General features: G+C 40.3%; 2 protein-coding genes across 3 annotated transcripts in view; one reads left to right on the forward strand and one right to left on the reverse strand.

Annotated features, from left to right (window-relative positions):
* Positions 1–20,491, forward strand: part of foxj1b (forkhead box J1b) — a 30,065-nt gene that overhangs the window by 6,210 nt on the left and 3,364 nt on the right. For both annotated transcript variants that reach the window (XM_088323779.1, XM_088323780.1), the window contains exons 3-4: positions 19,378–19,494; positions 19,570–20,202. In XM_088323779.1, the coding sequence (XP_088179905.1) occupies positions 19,621–20,202 (582 nt within the window). In that variant the 5' untranslated portion in view covers positions 19,378–19,494; positions 19,570–19,620. The remainder of the gene's footprint in view (positions 1–19,377; positions 19,495–19,569; positions 20,203–20,491) is intronic.
* ubald1a (UBA-like domain containing 1a) lies at positions 397–16,747 on the reverse strand. Its single transcript, XM_088323631.1, has 3 exons — positions 16,498–16,747; positions 16,053–16,112; positions 397–1,215 (listed from the first exon to the last, which is right to left on the reverse strand). Exons 1-3 carry the CDS (start codon positions 16,603–16,605, stop codon positions 898–900), a joined length of 486 nt encoding a protein of 161 aa, XP_088179757.1. The 5' UTR covers positions 16,606–16,747; the 3' UTR covers positions 397–897.

Raw genomic sequence — 20,491 nt, forward strand, 5'->3', positions numbered from 1 at the left:
TATGGTTTGGAAATTGATCAAATTGATAACTTTGCTGATCCAAATTGCAAATTAATGAATCGGACACGAGCAGTGAACATGCCGACACTTCACCATTAGAGCACCAGTGGCACAATTGACACATGACAAGGCATACGGATTTATCTCATTATCACACGATTTTAACTCACGGTGCCAGTAACAGTCTTTTGCAGAGTGCATTCTGTTTGGTTAGACAGTTTCTCCACTTCTTCACCAACAAATATTCGAGAATAGAGAAAACAAAAGTCAACAAAATAATATACAAGCACTTTTACGTATGCATACATATCAAGGCGAGAGGTTATTGATGCACACGTGAAGAAATGGAGAGACTGTTCACCTAATCAGAGTGCACTATGCAATTCAGTGTCAGTGTAATAATGGGATGAGCTCTAATGCCATTCCTTATGTCATCCGTACCACTAGTATGGTAGTAATGTATTGGTGCTTTTACTGTCTCGGCTACCCAGATTCGATTCCCACTGCATACTATGTTTTGTGATTTTGGTCAACCGCAACACAGAAGCTCTTACTGTAGTCTCAATTCGATGCGCCTTATAGTTTGGTGCGCCTTATGTGTGAAAAATAATTTTAAAATAATTTTTGGGGATGCGCATTACAATCTGGTGCGCCTTATAGTACGGCAAACAGGGCACTATGCATGTGCCTATCATGAATTTAGTTTCATCTACTTTATTTGCATTGGTTTTTCTCCTCTTCTTGAAATTGTTCGCCCAAAGTTTTTCTTGGTTTTACGTCTTTCCACCTCCGCCCGTCATGCCGCATCCGGTTTATTATTTTTATTCTTTAATATATTTTTTTAAGGGAAAGGCCAACATTCCCTGCCTCTCATAAGGATGGGGTGGGCGCTGCCATTCATCTCTCCGCCTCCATGGCTACGCTGGCCTTTTGCTCTGTGCCGGCTCGGGCGTTGACGCCCGTTGGCCAGGCCGGGCAGGGCTGTGCGGGGGGTTGCCCCTGAGTCCAGAGTCCCTGCGGGGGCCCGTTGGGCGCGTTGGGTGGGACCCCCCAGCCGCCGACTTGCGGGGGCGAGGTGGCCGCCGAGGCCGCCATGGGGCTACCGCTGTTGAAGCTGCCGCTGTTGAAGCTCTCGGACGCTTTGAGTCGGGAAAACATGGTCAGGGCGTCCGGGAAGTTGGGGGGTGTTGCTGGTGTGTTGGCTGGTGTGCACATCTGAGAGAAAGGAAGGAAAGACAAGTATTAGCGTTTCATTTATTTATTTGCAAAGCAGGAAGTGAACATTTTGATGGGTGAACTGGTGGTGTCCAGCAGAAACTATGGCTGCAATTAACGACTATTTTAATAGTCGACAAGTAACAGACTATTGAAAAGATAACTCTAATAATCGTATAATTCTTTTTTTCTCTCTTAAATTTAACAAGATTTAATTATGTGTCATATGATAATAAACACAAGAAGAGTTGGAACAATGTAAAATACCTTTAATCCTATCTTTTATTTAACATACTACGGGCTGGAGGTAAGATCTTAAAGCACCAGTGTGCAATATTTGACTACTAGATGACACTGTGTTGTCTAATACAAATGAAACTCAGTGCCACAGAGCACAGCGTAGAAGGAAGATGCCAGACAAACTTGGCAGGAAACTTCTATGTCGGGAGTCCACTATGTAAAAGAAAGATTTCTCGACCCACGATTTTTTTTCCATATAAAAATTAACATTGTAATGATCATGTATTCTTGCCTAGTGTTAAAAAGCAATATTTGTTTTTTAACTGAAACTTTTTTGTACCACTAAGAGGCAGTTAATATTATACACTTGCCATTTAAGACATGGAATTTGGGGTGGCCGGTAGTCAGACAGTCACCCTTCCTCTTCCCGAGTCCTCAACATTAAAATATGAAAATATGGGTTTGCCTCGGTCCCTCAAATCAAGTTAAATGGTCGGGCTCAAGCTAGGTCGCCCTTTAATACTTGCAGGCCCCAGGTCAGGTCGGGCTGGATTTTTAAGGCCTGATACTACCTCTATCCCAAATTGTATATAAATAAATAAAATAAATAATAAATAAAAATGCCATTACAAATCAAAATTTCATATATGTAAAAAAAGAAAAAAGAAAAATGCCGTATCTAAAAATATTATGTAAAAGAGCTGTCCCCAACCTGTTTGAAGGTTAAGTTACTTTTTGTTTCTGATTGGCACAGAAGGTTACCATTTTGATATACATTTCTAGAATAACTGGTTGTTACCAGGTTGCCATGATCAGAAGTTAAGTCAACCACTATAACATTATGCCAGTTAGAAATCAAATTTAGTAAACAATCGCACTTACCCAACTCGTTGGCTATAAATATGGAAAAAAAATCCTAAATACATTTCATCTTACCAGCCATAAAAGATAGAAAAGTGCTACAGCGTTCCTGCATCTAGTGATAGAAACACGTTATTGCACTTGGTATGCTACTTTAAGAACCTGTCTGCAGGCTACTCAGGTGTTCTTACAGGGCTTACCTGGTGCCTGCAGGCACCACGTTTATTAGAGGTTATATCAACTACTACAACATGTGACTTAGAAATAAAGATTTACTAGACAACTGCAATGACCCATCACAGGTGAGCTATTTTCAGAACCTGTCTGCAGGCTACTCAGGTGTTGTAGGGGGCCACCTGGTGCCTTTGAGTACCACATTTGAGGCCCCTGACGTAAATAATAAACAAAGAAATTAAAGAATTTCTAAGCCATTACAACCAAAATATGCTTTGCTCCTCCAATGTAACCAATATTCAAGTAAAATCCTACAGCCAGATTCATGCCTAAAAATTGCACCTGGAAAGAAAACACAAAAAACCCCACAGATATATGTTGACCACACATGACTTGATCGTTTTACTGTGTCTATCTTGACCAGCAGGAGAAAGGATAGTAGATCTATACAAACACAAACCACAAGAAACACTACTAAAGCAGGGGTCAGAAAGCTTTTTGACTCATAGCCAAGAATGCAAAATATTTTGTTTTTTTTTCAGTGAGAGCCACCCCGTATATTTTTACACTAAATTAACTATAGCTGCTAAACTTCATCTCCAGAAAAAAACTCAAGTGAGTCTTATTTCTCTGTGTGACATACTTTCATAATTTCACAAAATATTCGAAATAATAATAATGTCAGAGCCCGTGTCTCGTATAAACGAATACCCCACTTAAAATGTGTCTCCCTCCTGTTGTTGCTTACAGTATATGTATATTTGTAAAAATGTCACACAATACTACAAAAGGATATGTATGTATTTACCTTCAGCTATGTGACATGGTCACCGTTTTAACCTTGGCAAAAGAGTGGTCTGTATTCATCTTCTATTCCGTTTCACAGATGGGAATCTTTGAAATCTACAAACACTCGTCTTAAGAAGCCTCGTGTGCATGATTGGTCATGCGCCCTTTTTTTCATAGCTTGCGCAAACTACATGCTTTAATAAAAAATAAAAACATCCAGGAAACTGTAAAAGGCAGATGTCACAATTGCATGCATGTTCTGAAGCATCTCATTGGCTAAAAATATGAAATACAAAATCCTAGTGACATTTCTTCTTACCAGCCATAAAATAGAGAAAAGCCCTACAGTGCTTCTGCCCTAGTGAATGAAACGCGGTATTACACTTCAATCCGCAAGCCATTAAAATAGTGACAGGTTTTCTTCATCTTAAAGCAACATTCAATACATTTTAAAATCAAATTTAAGACAAAAATGCACAAATATTTCTTGCACACAATACATTGTGCCTTGTACACATTACCTGGGACAGATTTTTGCCATGGCGAAAAACATTCATCGGACAGCCGCTTCTCATTAAATGTACACTTTCCAATGGTCCAAAGTAAACGTCTCTGTCCGAAGTCGCTATGTGTATTGTAGGTGGACCTATGAATTGTGTCTGCTCTGAAAGGCCCGACTGAAACCTCATCGCCATTTTGATAGTTCCGTTATTGTGGTCCCGCAATGTTGCAACAAATGTAAATTTGGTGAGTTATTAATAAAGACAATTGATAAATGTTAATAAACCTTTTAGTTCAGACAAATGTGAATCTAATGTGTTCACATTTTTAAGACTTTTGAAAGTTGGATTTAAGACATTTTAATGGCATCTAAGGCCTTATTTTAAGACTTTTCAAGGATCCGCAGGAACCTGAATGAATCTCTAAACTAGATTTACTAATGAAGAGCCACACCTTGCCCGTAGGCCATAAGTTCCGACCCCTATACAAAGGTATCCTATCATTACTATTTCTTGTTGAGGATGAATAATACATGCCTACGACTATATGTTCTGCTTAGCTTATTGCAAATCTGTTTTTTAATTGCTGCTTAGTGAAACCACATTTTCAGTATCCAAGACACTGTACTTGTATCCCATATTTTGTCCCCAGCTGTCCTTTTTCCACCTGACTAAGAATAGCCACCAAAATAATCTTTTTTTGTGTGCCAGCACGCTTGCTGTTGTGCTGCCAGGCAACTCGCCCAAAACGTGCAAACAAAACACACACATAACGATAGCACTAAAAACAGCGAATGATTAAGCACCTTGAAGCTCGCAGGCTCACACTTTGTACCCGCTTCCTCCAGATTCAAACTCGCACACGGCTTCCTCAGAGTCAATTGTGATAAGAAAAAAACAAGCTGTGTTCCAGTGGGAGGCAAAGGCGGAGTCGCCTTCAGCCTAGGCTTGCCAACCAAAACCGAGAGGTAAATAAGCCCCTCCACCAAAGTCAGACACAATTGGAAAGAAATTTCTCATTAGCATACATTATTTATTCAAAAATTTCTAACCAACAATGAATAAGAATACAGATTAAACTAGTTGTAAATTGAATATTAGAAGAGTGAATTAAACAATAAACAATTGATTTAAAATGATCAAAAGATTACACAATCTTTATCATTTGAATTCTTAGTTTTCCTATTTTACTTGAAAACGTTAAAGATTAAGTTAAATTAGGTTATTATAAGTTATTTTTAATCAAAAGTGGGGCATGTCTTGATTAAAATGTGTCCTGAAAAAGTTGAAAGGTCTCTAGATTGTGTTAACAATACCCACCTTAATTTAAAGCGCCCTTATGCTTTATATTTCCATTGCGCCTACCTGCTTCTATCTTACTTTTAGCAAAGTCATTTGGGGCAGAACACATTAGGTAAGAGGAATTGGGGCTGGGTGGAGTACAGGAGTGTAAGATCATGCTCGACCCCATGGGTTTATATTATTTCTTTGTTAGTGTAGCATGAAAATGAAAGAAAAAAATGCTCGCTTCAAACAAAGTCCAAATGCCAAGCCAAACCCCAAGAAAGACGAAAAAAGGTGTTTATTCGAACGAGTCTAAGAAATGCACGCACTTAGACATGTATCATGAATGAGCTGAATGAGGCTGCAATGTTGACACAAGCCAGGAGATAGCGGGAGCCAGGAGAAAAAGTTCAAATCTCCGTACAGGTCCTTTAAGTAGTAATATTGCAACTAGGTAAAATGGTAATAATTTTACAAAAAAATGTTGTAAAACAAAAATATGTATTATTATAAACACCATGATTATATTTATTGTTTTACTGAAAAGGGGTTAAAAGGTGGGGAGGAAAAAAATAATAAAAATGAGCCCAACTTTCAGCCGTTGGGAATAAATGTTTTTCTCTGTAAAACAAGAAGCACGAAGCACAAAGCACAAACATAAAGTTCGTCTGCTTCCAAAACAAGAACAACAGTTCCTGACACACGTTTCAGACACAACACGGTCAAGGGTCAAGTGACAAACTTGTCATTGTCGGACCCAAAGACGGGAGCCATTTGTCGTCTCCTTCAAAAGGTTTGCCCTTGTCACCTGATACGGAGTCAGGGTCTGAACACTCGACTTTCACCCCCGGGGTTTGCACACATTGTTGGCTAGCAGGCATGGCTGACTGCTATGTACTCCAATCCGTCAGTTTTCTGCCGCCTTTATAAAGAATAGTGGGCAGCAAAGAATTTGATGCAATCATAAGCTTAACTTGGGTGCACTATTTGACAAACCAAATAGGACCACCGTGTCCCAAAAACAACAGAGCAAATTCTCTACGTGCGTGCTAAGGTGACACCTAAAAAGCTTTTTAGCATTGTTTGGGTCACACTGGAACGAGTGCAACTGTTCCATAGGTTCTCACTGTGGCACGCCGTTATGCAAGTAGAATGTGTCCGCAATGCACTCTGGACAGGAAGTGCTGGCTCATGTCTTTAAGTCCGCATCCTGCAGTAAAGTGATACCGTACCCGGTACTCGTGACCTCCACCGGTAGAGTCTGGATTTGTTTATCTGACCAAATGGTATGCCTGTGGTTAACCTAAGGATGAGGCTTTCTGCGCCCTTGTATAGAATCGGGGAGAAAGAACCCGACACCTGTCCGATCAGGTTGTCAGCCCAGACTTCTGACTCATCTGTAAACAGTAGGGTTGCTCAGCCGACTCATCCAGACCACACACTCTGGTTGACACACTTCGCTTTTGTTTGAAACAAAACAGAACAACACCGTGAACCGAATTACGAAAAATAACAGCTGGCCTTTAAAACAACAGTTGGATTTGAACTGATGGGTCACGGAAAAAGTGCAGGAGACTTACTTTGTCATTATTCATACAGCAACTCAAATGGAGGAAAATATGGCTGAATAATTGCGCTAGTAAGTTTATGGCAGTCAATTTAAGCTGGACCAGAGGTTTCCTTTTTATTTGCCGCCCTAGGGTAAATATACACAGTTTCCATTGGTGCAGGTCATCAAGCGTTTCTATTTATTTACAGAGGAAAAAAAGATAGAAAATTGTCGGCGACAGCCAATTTACTACTTCTCTTTATTTGGCGTGACAAGTCACTGATGTGTTATACAACAAGCTATGTAAATGTAATAACAGCAATGGGTGACACACTGCCTCAATGGTGGATCATTAGATGTAAAACTAGCAAGTAGCAGTCCAGTCCTTTCGACTAGCATCTTCGCGCTAAACTGGAGAATTAACCCTTGTGAAAAGAAAATTCAAGGATCATTCTTCAGTAGAACAACTAAACTAAATGACCAGTCTTTTGGGTTTATGGATAGATGCTGAACACAAGTGATGCTAAGCTCAGGAAATAGGAGGAAAAAGTTACAGGACTTTGATTGTCCCAGTGTACTAAAAATTGCTCATCTTTTTTCTTATGGGTTAGTTTTTTTCGGCAGCAGGTCCTAGTCTCTTTTTTTTTGCACGTAGCACACCTCTGGGTAACCAAATCAGGATCACACTGTCAAGAGTCGTGTTAAAATCAATGACATTTATAGTGATTACTTTTTTAGTAGTATTTTTTAATTGTTAAATACAACAAATCCTAATGACGGACTCGATGAATCTAAAGATTTGGAAACGCTAACATCTGACTACTGCACTAAATGAGGACTAAGGTTATGAATAACTCAAATGTTTTTCATGTGGTATATAAAGACAGTGTTCCATTTGTACTATAAAGGTTAGTATAGTAGAATGTGTACTGTCAACAGTGGAAGTAAGAACATTTCACAAAGAAGTTGTTCATTCGTGAGTATAGCCATGAAATGTGTACGATAAAGCAATTTTCAAAATATGATGACTTATCATATTAATCTAAATCCTATATTTTTTTTAAGCAGTTATATTTCTCTGGAGTGTTGAAACCAAGGTCAAGCGACGAATGAGTTAATGCTTTCCAGTATTTCCGTCTGGCTGGCAATGAGTGTACAAGTTAATCTAAAAATTCATCAACATGGTTGATGCACTTTTCCAAATTATTGACATATAATAACGCAGGCACAAAGCAAAGCGTGTAAATCAAGCGTTATGACGTTCCAAGTGGTCTCCCCATTAGATTTTTGTCTGCATGGAAAACTGGGGAGGGATATCAAACCAAAGTGTTGGGGTTTGTGTTCAAAACACAGCCGATAGAGAGGCGTTACTATGGGGACCACCGCTGAGATCTTCCACTGACTGGACGACCGCTAGCATGCCGGGTAGTCATCTTGTGAGGGACGCGTGGCGAACATGGCGGGCTGCGGGTAGCCCCATCTTACCGATGCACTCTGCCGTTTGTGGCCAAGCGGGCAAACAGATGTGAAGGTGGTTATTTATAACTTCACCAATCACATTCCTGAGAAGTACTAAGAGTGCGAGCAAAGCACGAAAAAAAAGAATCAGGAGCCCTCTTGTTTTATTTAGATTGTACGTTATGCTATCCTCTGTGATACCATACGGGACAAACTTCCGTTAATTTTTTTAAGATGCCTCATAGCAGCCTCTACGGGTGTTTTATGGTCGCCGCGTTGCAATCGGCTTCGTCTTTATTGCCCTAGCAATTTGACACACATCCAGTTCAAACCTAAAGTTTACATACACCATGTAAAGAGAGACACAGTTCTAGTGTAAACACAAAACAGTTGCCGTCGCAAATAAAGACAGGCTTTGTATTACATACCGAGCGCACTGTTGATAAAATAAAGATGGCGTTGTTCTGTCTATGGACGCAAAATTGTTTTGGATAGGGGTTTTTGGAAAGGGGAATAGGATTAGTCTAAGTGGGTCAAAGCCTAAAGAACAGAAGCTCGGCTCATTTGTACTTCTATGGAAACCTCAAAACCTTTTAGATGTTATGAATCCTTTTTTGTAGGAGTTGTCCAAATTACTTAATGAAAAGCAAGTGGTATGGATAGAAGACAAGTAATTACTTTGGTTTGAAAAGTAGGGCTTATTGTGCTTGTCCAATGTCATTTTTGACTTCTTTTAGCTACATAATGGACTGAGACAATAGTGTCCACGTCAACAACTTCTCATGCGTGCTCGAGGTTTTCTTGAGTTCCAGGACAAAATGGTGAAAATAAAAAAAGGACTGTTTTCGATACAGTACATATGCCAACACAAACCCCCCAAAAGATGAGTTTATTTGAGCACATCCAAAAGAGACACATATGTGTACGTGGCATGCAGGTAGCTTGACAGAGAGTGCAATAATTTCAACCAGCAGATGGCTTCAGCAAGTTGAATATTTTTTACTTGCAGACACCATGATAAAATTTCTTCCCACAACCACTTGTTTTAAGTGTTTGGTGCTAGACTAGTTCTCCATAAAAAGATTCACACATAGCAGACCAGCATTGTGACTCAGATGTCAAACTAATTTAAAGTGACCATTCCTAACCTCTGATTCCTACCTCTGCCCCAAGCAGCTAAAATCCTTCTAACAGACTTGCACATGCACTCAGTAGATCATTAGCTAGCCTTTGTTGCTATACGCGCGAGTCAAACGTACAGTGTAACAACACAAGGAAGATGAAAAAGGCATGAGGAAGCGGCCACAGGATGAAGATAGGAGAACTGGAATAAAATGGAAATTTTGTTTCAATGCTCTGTAATAGGAAATGCAATGGCGAGTATGCTAACAATAGACGTCATGTTGAAAAATGGTTGGGCTTGGTAAAAAGACCCGACGACAGAAACTGGGCCAAAGGTCATCATGAAGGAGAGGAGCCATTAGGAAAACACACAGCTTCAGCTTGAAAAGAGCTGTGACACTGGTTTGTTTTCGAGCAGGCTCAGGGGCCAGCCAGTCTTTTTCCTCGCTCCGCGAACTTGAATATAAAACAGTCTCAACAAAACGGCTTGGGTGACGTACATGTACAGGGCCGAAAGGAAAAAGGATGATCCGAGCTTGAGAAGGTGACAGCACAGGAATAGCAAGATTACATCTCAAGCTAACTGGTGTTGAAATGTAAGCTGACCAGCCGGGCCGCCGCTGCAGCAGCAATGTCTTGTTGCAAAAGACAAAGTCCCCAAGAGGTTGACGCAATCCGTCTGGCTGAAGGAGTGAAGTTGGAGCAAAAAAATCTTTCAGCCAAAGTGTGTGTGTGTGTGTGTGTGATTAAAAACCCTTTGTGCCAGTGGTTAGGGTTCTGGGAAGCGGAACATGCGGGGCAACACGCAGGGACAAGCTGTAGCTAGCTAGGGTAAGCTAGCACGCCTTCAGATGTGGCAAACTGCTTGGTGTGGTTATGGTTGGCTGTCCCAATCACACACCGCTGCATTACCATGGATTGTCTTAAGCATTCAATCGTAAAGTTTTTCCCAATTCTACATCCAAATACCTGGCATTGGCATGCTTTTAGCCCACTTAGCCAAAATGTTCTTCTTTATATTTGATCCAGTGATGATCCAAGTCTGACAAAAATTGAGAGCAGCAGTCCCATCATAATTTATAAATGTCTCATGACATCAGATCTACATGAGATCAGAACCAGATCCCGAGTCAAGCCCCCAATATAAAAACATATCCGTATGCCAAGACCAATTTTTATGCCAGCTACACAAATCACCAACCGTGATTATTTGTTGGTGCACATTGACCTGAAAAAAATGTGTTAAATCCACCTGGCCGGTTATGGCGGTGATTACCAGCTATTACGGCACAATAAAGTCGAGGTCAATAATTGCTGTTTACTCCTGACATTTATCACAAGCGACGGGAGTACTCATCCGTATGAGGAAGCCATGATACCTAATTGAGGATGACTTCATACCTAGAATACCATTTTGTCAGCAATGTATGATTCTCTCATTGTTTTTAGTTGACTTTCTCTGTGACCAATTAAAACCACTCTACAACCTCGTTTATCAAACAGTGAAGTCCAGACTCAACAGCAGGAAACCACACAAGGCCTTCGCCATATTTTTCTAACAAGCAGTAGAATTAAAGCAGGCTCTGTCATTCCGTTCAATTTCTGTGCTGAGTCACATGATGATTGTGAGGGGGTCACATGTTCCCGGACAGCATTGGAAGTCATCCAGTTGGGTCACTTCCTTATTTATGGTCACATGAGATTTTACTACGGTCATTATGGCTTGTACAAGGCGAATGTGTAATCATGGAAACACTTGTGATTCCGGGGAGAACAATTGTTTCCATCAGGATACTTGTAGAACATCTGTACGTGTACTGGACTAGACCATTGCAAAGAGTGTACGATTGCGTAGTATCTGTTCAAAGTAACTAATTTTCTTATCAGTAGATGGCAGCAGGTAACAATTTTTACTATCATCTGAACTTTTGGTAACTATATTCGTTTGAAGATTCCGTGTAAACTACGCTTAATAAAATTAGTTTATCAGTTTGAAAAAGAGAATTTTAAAAATGTGCGAGTTTATGGTAGGCATATAAGAACTTAATTTTAATTAGTCAAGGACAGTGCTGAATATACACCGGTAGGCCGGCAGTTTGTCTACATGACATACCGAAAAAAGTAAGTGGCAAGGCCTGGCTTTTTCTAATTTCAAGTGACTTTTTCTTTCTTTTTGTATAAATACAACACATTGGAGAATTGGAATGTCAAGGCTACCTTCTGCAAGAGCTCGCATCAGTCTTTTCAAGTTGCCATGGTTACGATACAGAAGGTATTTCAAAGTGCACTTTTGTCAAAGTCAAATATGGACGGATTTTCATAACTTTTAGAAATTGAGTTCAGGATTAGATCGATTTTTTTTCCTGCTGGATCAGTAAAACAGGCTGAGCTTCCCTGAAATAATATTTTAGCTTTAGCGTTAGGCTAATGGGTTTTAAGCAAATGATCCCATATTTGAAAATGTACAAAAGTAATAACATGTTTGATAATTGTATACGGCAAGTTGCTGGTGGGCTCACCTGGGCTTTTATTTTTGGTGTGGCAAAGTAGAGATGCGAAAAATAAACAATTAGTCGGTTGAATGACGGCTGGGAATTCGGACTATGGCCCGTGCTACTGGCACTGTGAATTCAGTGTAAAATACTGTAGTTAGCAGAAGAAGAACATTGTGCCGTTCACAACCTTGTCAGTAAACTATTCTGACAATGTTGTCAACTATTTCAGTTATACTTTTGTTAGTATTGTCATTGAGCAATTAGCATCTTTTCTCTGTGTATTTGAGACATTCTTCTGACAAGCACTCGGCTATTTGATAGGAGAGAAACTCAACGCTAAACTACTTTTTGTTCTCATCCGAGCTGGTCATTAGCTTGCCGCTTGGCCTGCTTTCATTCCGCAATGCTACAAAGGAGTGTTGCTAGAAATGCACTCCTCAATGACAATAATGGAATAAAATGCTATGATCTTTTCTTATTTAAATCTCAAAATTTTGATTCAGCTTTTAGTCAGCCGTATTTTTTCTCGATTCAAATCACAACCTTTACACGCACATCTCTACCTGTTACAACTCAAAGCTGAAGTCCCAGTTAACTACTTTTTGGTACCATAAATGCATATTTTTAAGTAATTCATGATTCCAATTCTCTAAATTCGTTTACATTGCATCGTTTCTTTTAGCAATCATTGAGTTCACTATAATGGCGATACAAAAATGTTCTAATATTTACATAGTGTTCCTTTACAAAAACATACATGTCATTGTACTGGTTTTCCCCTTTCTGAAGAACCATTGAGTAGGTGAAGCAAAGTTGCTATAGCAACAACTGTTCTTTTAAATCTTCAAAATAAATAAGCTCGCATTTACAGATTCAAGCTCAACTTATATTCACACTGAACAGAAATGAGGGACTATGAAGACTGAGTTCACTAAAGCATACTGAATGTAATCTTTCTAGAATTGAACACTGTGGCCTGAATTACAGCGTGAGGGCTGCATATGCCACCCGGATGTACTCAATCATTGATCAACACACCTGCATGCACACACAATTTCTTAAATCAAAATACATGAATGTAAATAAAGCATGCAGAAAGAGAAAGGTGTGCATGCTGGCATGAGACAAAAAGAGAACAAGAATTTGTGATTACGCAAGAACGCGCCTCTGAACACAATACGTTAGGCGGGTGCTCCCACGTCAGCAGCAACGAGCTGCAGTACAGTATTGACAAAAAAAACAAATTAACGGATTAAAATGAGGATTATGACAATTATGTGGGGCAAGCGGGTTCTTGAGAGTTGTTGGAATATAAAACTATGATTAACCAACCACCAACACTGTATCATAGCTACATGAAAACAAACAAACTATAAAGATGAATTGTTATTGTATACATTTGCTTCTTTGACCAAACCCAAAAATACAAACGTCCCTTGTTATCAGTCAGATCGGCCATGATGAAATCACTTCAGCGCATAATAATTTTTGGATTTTGATTCAGTGACTGGTTTTCGAGGTCGCGTAAACAAATCAATTACTCTTTTCCAATGTAATACAGATGCTGATTTATTGCCGATCAAACAAAGATAATTACAGACGCTCGCCTACTTACGGCCATTCGACTTACGTCAAACGGTAGTAACGAAAATGTTTTCTGAATGTCGAAAAATATCCGGACATTGCTGTAAGTTAGATTTTGTATTGTGTGCCCCTTTTTCTGAGTACAGAACATTACTGTAGTGCTCCTTTCCGCCGCTACCGCCGTGTGATCGCGCTGTGAGCATCCATTCAGCATTCACCCCAAAGAAGAACTCCGGCTTCTACATCCTAGTTCTTGTGTAAACACGCAGTGCTTCGTGTACTCAATCTCCAGCGCGCTCAGAACTTTTTTATTGTTTTTATTACTTAATATCTTGTGAATCCATTCATTATTGGGTATGTAAAGTGTAAAGAAGAGGCGAGCTGTTTCTTTTCAAATGAAAATGGAATAAGAAGGCTTGATGCGGTTTTTTCGGCCACCTATTGAAGCGCATCTTGCCAAAAAAAGTACGTCAAACTCAACTTTATTTATCTTTATAGAGCATAATATTTTATGAAATGTTTATTTTTTGTAAAAAAAACGCTACAGGTTACTTATGCAAGCCTAAACATACTTATATAAACATTAAACATACAAAATATAACACTGAAGTTTGAAATTATCGACACAGGCGTAGAGCACCCTCTTGCGGTTTATTGTGAAAATAACATGTGAAAGGATATATCCGTTATAAAAATTGTAAAACTCAATGGTATAATAATGTGTCAATAATTTTACACAAGTTACACCTAGAGTTTAAACCGCTATCCCAGCCAAACTATGAAAAAAGTGTGACTTATAGTCAGGAAAAATACAGTTGTTGGCCGATTGCGTGCTTTTCCAGCTGTGCGTGTTTGAGTGTGTGTGAGATTGGTAGTGGGATTTTCATGAAAGGATTAATCCAGAGAATCTTCCATTTACTGTTGATCATCTGCAAATTTGACCATCCAGTTTAATTGAAAGGTCTGTTAAGTAATTTTCACTGCCAATGAACCTGCTAATACTTTGAAGAATTATAAAAACTGGAAAAAAAGTCCATATTAAAACCTCCACCTTCTGAACTGAAGGGGATAAAGTTAACTACTCAGCAAACACAAACACACAAGTATAAACAAACACCATGACAATGAGCATACATGTGACATTAAGACATGTGCTAAGATGTGGTAAACAGATGGAGTCCTTCAAACAAATCACTAGATAGCTCCAGTCTTTCATTTAAAACCCCAAAATGAATTAAATTGTCTTCATTGTTATTAATATCAACATTGTTAACCTATATTTTATGTTTATAATATGTGTATTATTTCCCCTCATGTGGGTTTTTGATGAGGCGATGGTGTCAAAATAGTTTGTAGTCTGCAATAGTATTTAATCCGTGCAGCCCTTTGAGACTCTTTGTGATTAAGGGTGTCACAAATTAAGATGACTTGACATTGTTTAAACGCCTACATTGAATTGAATGGTCTTTATTGTCCTTATATCAACGTTGTTAAACATTCTATACAAGATTAGTTAGACATGGCACTCCAGAGTAAAGGTAATAAAGACTTTAAAGGGAAAATAAGATAAAAAACTGCCAGGATAGGCCTACTACTACTTACGTTACTACTGTGTGTGGGCGAGTACCAAACCATGCTTTTTTTTTAAGGTATCCCATCATTGGTTGGCTTTTATTAGTGTATATTCGAACACATTGTAACAAGAAGCTAGAAGAGTAAATGCCTTAATTAAATTAAACATTAGAGAAAAATGCTTGGATTCAAAAGATTTTTTTTAAATTTTTTTTTTTTTTTTAAGAATTCGAATCGTCTTTATTGTCGTTACAAACAAGGTAGTAAACATTGTTAAGACGTGACCCTCCAGGATAAAGATTCAATATGAGACTTAAAAGAAAAAATTAAAAAAGGAACATTAGGAAAGATGGACATTATTAGCCTAAGTTGTAAATGCATCAGAAATGAGAGCAATGAAGTGTAGCAACGGCACTGTGCAAGAATAAAAGTAAGGAAATCAAAAAAGAATATACATTTTCCCTATACAATTGCATGATATTTTTTTCAGTTTTGAGTACTTTATTAGAGTGGTCGCTCTGGGGAAGAAACTGTCTCGGAGCATGTTAACATAGAGGTGTGAATTATTTCTAATAGTACTATCTATTGATGATTACTAAACAGTTAAGGATGACTATCTCTCGCAGGCTGCAAAAGTAGAGTATCAAACGTCCCACAGTGTATGTTTTTCAGGTGATCCATTTACAACCTAGGAATCTGTCGTTTGTGATCTCAAAGGCTTCAAGTGTGAGTTTATTTGGCTCCGAAACCTTCCACTTTACTTCACTATGATGTGTCTACCCCCCTGTGAAGGTTGCGGATTTGTCATGTGAGGAGGGGGAGTAGACACAAGCGTAAGAAATGAATAGAAGCACAGTAGGACTATTGAGAAAGCCTCTGCCCTGCTTCCAGGAAACTGTGAATTTTCCGCTCTGGGTTCAAACCGATTTAAAACGCATTTCTTTTTTTTCATATGTGCATTACTTTCTTTGTGCTTGGCTCTGTGTCAGCGTGGTTGCCGCCTTTGAGATTGTGTGTTTACAGTATTTGTGGAAACTCACAACATGGCCGACATGTGCTTTGTTATTGTTAGTAACACAGCGACCACCCCAGCGAGTGAGGGTCGTTCTCGCCCTTCATGCAACCTAACGTCGATTGTTTAGTTTAAAAAAAAAAGGAAACGTAAAACAAATGCATGTGAAAGTCGATAGCTTCCACGACCGAACTCACCATTTGATGATGATGACCATATGGGATATTTGTTTCTTGAAAAAAGGCACTGAGGGCAGTCTGTGAAGCAAATCGAAAACACAAGTTGGTTGACATTTTCTGGATTTTTTTTAAAGTTGAAAACAAAAGAGACAACGCCAGAAGCGAACATGGCTTGTTTCGCAATACGCATGTGGCGAAACAAACGCACGTCCGGGTTTAGCAGGCGAAAACGACTGCCGTCCATAGCGTTCGCTCACGCGTCGGATTATTGTATTTAATCCGGAGTCGAGTCTAATTGGATGTGCTAGCGTTTCATAATACTGCTACAGTTTACTTTAGTGGAATGAATGCAAGGCGTGGGGTTCGAATTCGTTTCTTAAAAGGCAAAAATAAAGCTAGCTAACCGAATGAAGCAAACATAAACAGACGCCTCGTGCCGACTGGATTTTCTTTTCGCCCTCACCTCGAACTGCCAGTGTGCCGCCTGCAGTAGCTGTTTCGCCTGGTCTGCCGCACAACCCGCCGTCAGGACGAACTGGTTAATCATGACTTGATGTTTAAGTTCATCCATTTTCGACGCCCCGAGTCAAAAGCAGACCTCCCGACCGTGTTTTTCCTCTTTTCTTCACTCGAGTTGTATTCCGTTCTCCTCCCCGTCAGTCGTCCACCATTACAGCCGGCTGGGCAAACACAAATATTTACTGTAGGAGCGGTGGAGGGCGGGAGTTTGGAAGATTGACAGCGTGAGTTAGCCAATTACGTGTGTGCAACGCGCCTGGGAAATGTAGGCTCGAATGGAATCGTTTCGAATCACGTTTGTCTTTTCGGCGGCTGTGTGATCTACATATGGATTTTAAGTAATTTACACATCCAAAGTTTTCCTAGAAAAGCCCACATTCGTAACACAACAAGAAAAATCCGAAGACACCTCACGAGTGTATTAAAATACCATCGCGAGTTATCTCGGCGTCGGTTTGTTTTGGACTACAAATCCCATGAGCACCCGCTTTGTTTGTAAAGCCTTCGGAAGGCTGACTTTTGTGAATGACGGCCGCTCTCGTCCAATTCTGCAGCTCACTGCGGTGCTCTCTTGCCAAATATGGTAAACAAATCCAGCAACGCCAATTACGTCGCCCGGAGTTAATTTAGGGACAACCGATTGCCATGCGTGCAATAGGCAACTAGTAATAACCTGGTGGAATCGACAGTTTGTGAATTCTCACCGTCTCAAATGCACTGTTTCTCCGATGTATCTGTTTAATTTATATGCCCCACAATTACACTATATCTTCAATGCATTCGTGTTTAAAACGCTGCATGTTTTACAGGGAATGCAATATCAAAGATACCAAATTGCATAAACAATTGCAAGGTATCTAGCACATGAGAAAAATCCATGATGTGTGATTTGTGCAGTGACGAAGGCAACATGTCAAACGCACCAACAACAGGATGCGGTGACGGAGCGGCAATATGATTACGTAATTCCCGCAATACTACTTCCTTTGTTTAACTGCAGATGCGCACATGTTGGGATTAAACAGGAAATAAATGAAAAATCACGATTTATATTTGGATGCGATTGTAAAAATCACGTGATACAAAGCAGCCCTCGTGCTATCCGGATTGCAAATGTTTATTTTTTAAAGCTCTTTTATCAATGGCAGTTTTATCGATGGCCAATAAAACAAACGTTGTAAAGAGCGCCCTCCAGTGGTCGAATAAAACGTCTCACCTTGGCGACATTAACACGATTGGCATTACAGTATTTACCAATTATTGTTACAGTATTTGATTTTAAAGTGATTCAAATATACCACTCTTCACAAAACTATACAAAGTGTCGACACCTTACTTCGATTTTAAACTGTAATTAATGTATTCAATTATCTATCTGCCATGCTTGCATCCACACACTAATGACCTGCTTTCATGAACAAATTAGGCCAATACCTTCCCCCTTTTTCTCATATTGTAAATTTGATAAAAGGCTGACAACTATTTTTCCTTGTATAAGCCTCAACTCAGTTCAAATGAGGACACGCAATGCAATGCAGACATAATCGATTGATGGAACCCAATATTTGAGGTACTTGATTTTTTTTAAACACAGAATAAAGGACAATGAGTGTCCACCATTAAAAATGTCTACCCAAATAACTGCATGCAGATGTGCTGCGGCACGTACTGTATGGATGCTCGCTCCCTGCTTCACTTCTCAGTTCCTGGTACTGGAGGACAGTGGGAAGGCCATGCCTGGCAACAATAAGAGCAGCTGTTCAAACATTTGCATGTCACACCAAGCAAGGCCTTTGTTAAAAAGGGGGAGCTGAGCAAACCCGGAAAAAGGCAGCTAAAATCAGACTTCCTTGACGGGGTGCAACAGCTGGCTTGACATTTACATACATTGTATGCAGTGCACATTCTTGAAGTGTCAATGCATGAATGCTCTCCACGCAGTGATTGGGCGCAAGGCATTGTCAGGGAAATAAATCTCACGAGATCCCTTCATATTAAGGTTTGAAGAGTTAGAAGTAAATTATGCGCTGTAGAAATAGTGCAGCGTGAAAATGCAAGCTGTAATGCGACATTTGCCCACTAAGTGGAAGTGTTTCCTTGGAAATCAGACACTAGAACCTGTCATCAGCTATTAGAATAAAAGCGATATTGCAGGTAAAGAAGTGAATATCATTTAATTAAGTATGCACTTAAGATATAAAAAAAAGAAATATAAAGATGCATGCTGCAAAATTAAGCGCGTGACCATCATTAAATGTTATCTTGCTTTCCACCGAAAATAATTTGCTAATTTTTTTGCCCTCACATTCTCTAAGTTCTAATTATCGAAATGCATTTGACAACTGGGCATTAAAGGTAAACGTTTTTTGTAAACATTTGACAGTTTAACAAGATAGGTAAAAACTTTTACGCACCTCGGCGCCGCTTAAACTTCAAAATTCGGTTAAACAATCGTTACTAAGGTTTGATTGGTGTTCTTAAGGCGTGCTTAAGTGATCTAGCGGGACGTGTGGCGCGCAAAAGCTGCGTGGATCAGATTTCAGAGGCTTTAAAAGCAGGTAGGCGACATGGAAATCGACTATTTGAAAAGCGGCAGAGGGAAGGAGAGAAAGGGCAAGTAGCCAATCAGAGCTGCCCCCCTCCCAGTCACTTCAAGCGACGGTGGGCCGTCTTTTCCTGAGCTCCGTGCGCATCTTCTCGTACTTCCTCCTCTGCATCTCTCGTCTTGGCTCAACAGCAGTTGTTTAGTATTGACATGGAAGCGATCTAAAAGCCCTTTATTATTTTTATTTTTTTATTCTTGTTCTGCATGCACACTCTGGAGGGACCCGAGCCAGCCTTCCTCCATCTCCTCCTTCTGATGCACTTGTTGCGCCACTCGAGTCCTTGAAGGGGTAGGACGCGCCGCAACAGGTGCACACGCTCCATCTGCTGAAACAAGGTAAAATCAAATCATGTACGCACTTATGTTGTTTTTCACACCGATTTGACACCATGTGCTTGATACCACTTTTAGGATAAAACTTTATTCAATGCCAATCTGTTGATTGTTTGGCACAAGACCAGAATGCCGGTTCTGACGAGCCCAGATAACTTCAATGAGAAATGGTTGCCGGTGCACCCTGACCACCAACCTGCCGCATCGGAATCACCCCCGCTTGACGACAGCCTCACTAGCCTCCACTGGCTGCAGAATTTCTCCATCGTGAACACCGACCCGGAACGTACGAATGGGTTGGCACCTGAAGGCTGCTCGTCGTCCTTCTCCTCCTTCCCCTCATCCCATCAGCATCTTTTTCTCAAGCGCTTTCCCAGAGGGGGCACCGATTCCCCCTCCAGCCCCCCTGCCGGGGACACGGCCGCCACTGGGATGCCTCTTTACCCAGGCAGCCCGGTCACCTCTGGGAGCGACTCCCCTTTGACCCTGCGCTATGCCAACTGCGCCTACCAGTCCATTCCAGTCCAGGTGGGACCCCCAGCCGAGGTGGACTATAAGACAAACCCCAAGGTCAAGCCACCGTATTCCTACGCTTCGCTCATCTGCATGGCCATGGAGGCCAGTAAGCAGCCCAAAGTGACTTTGTCCACCATCTACAACTGGATCACGGAGAATTTCTGCTACTACCGCCACGCGGAACCCAGCTGGCAGGTAACCGAGAGCTCGCCTTCCTTCTCAATTATTGATGACAGATGAATGAGTGTGCGAGTGAGGGAAGAGTAATTGACTCTTGTGTCACTATGAGGCACCCCATCCATGAAGGAGAGTTTGGGGGGTCTGATTTTAAAATGACACAATTTGATGGCTTACATTTTTTATCACCAGTGATGAGTGGAGGTAGCACTTGAGTGTGTTTGCTAATTAGGGCTCCTGAGAGATATAAGCTTAAGCACAGCTGATTGTGTTTTGAAAGTACTGAGCTTTCTTGAAAGCCTCATTA

Source organism: Urocampus carinirostris, chromosome 19, assembly GCF_059441175.1.
Source record: "Urocampus carinirostris isolate Australia breed hairy pipefish chromosome 19, RoL_Ucar_1.0, whole genome shotgun sequence".
NCBI lineage: Eukaryota > Metazoa > Chordata > Actinopteri > Syngnathiformes > Syngnathidae > Urocampus > Urocampus carinirostris.

Coding starts and splice junctions, on each gene's coding strand:
- ubald1a (XM_088323631.1), bottom strand. CDS start 16,605: ATGGATGAACTTAAACATCAAGTCATGATTAACCAGTTCGTCCTGACG. Junction 16,113..16,497: donor CGGCACACTGGCAGTTCGAG/GTGAGGGCGAAA, acceptor TTTGCTTCACAG/ACTGCCCTCAGTGCCTTTTT. Junction 1,216..16,052: donor ATGGTCATCATCATCAAATG/GTGAGTTCGGTC, acceptor CCTTTCTCTCAG/ATGTGCACACCAGCCAACAC.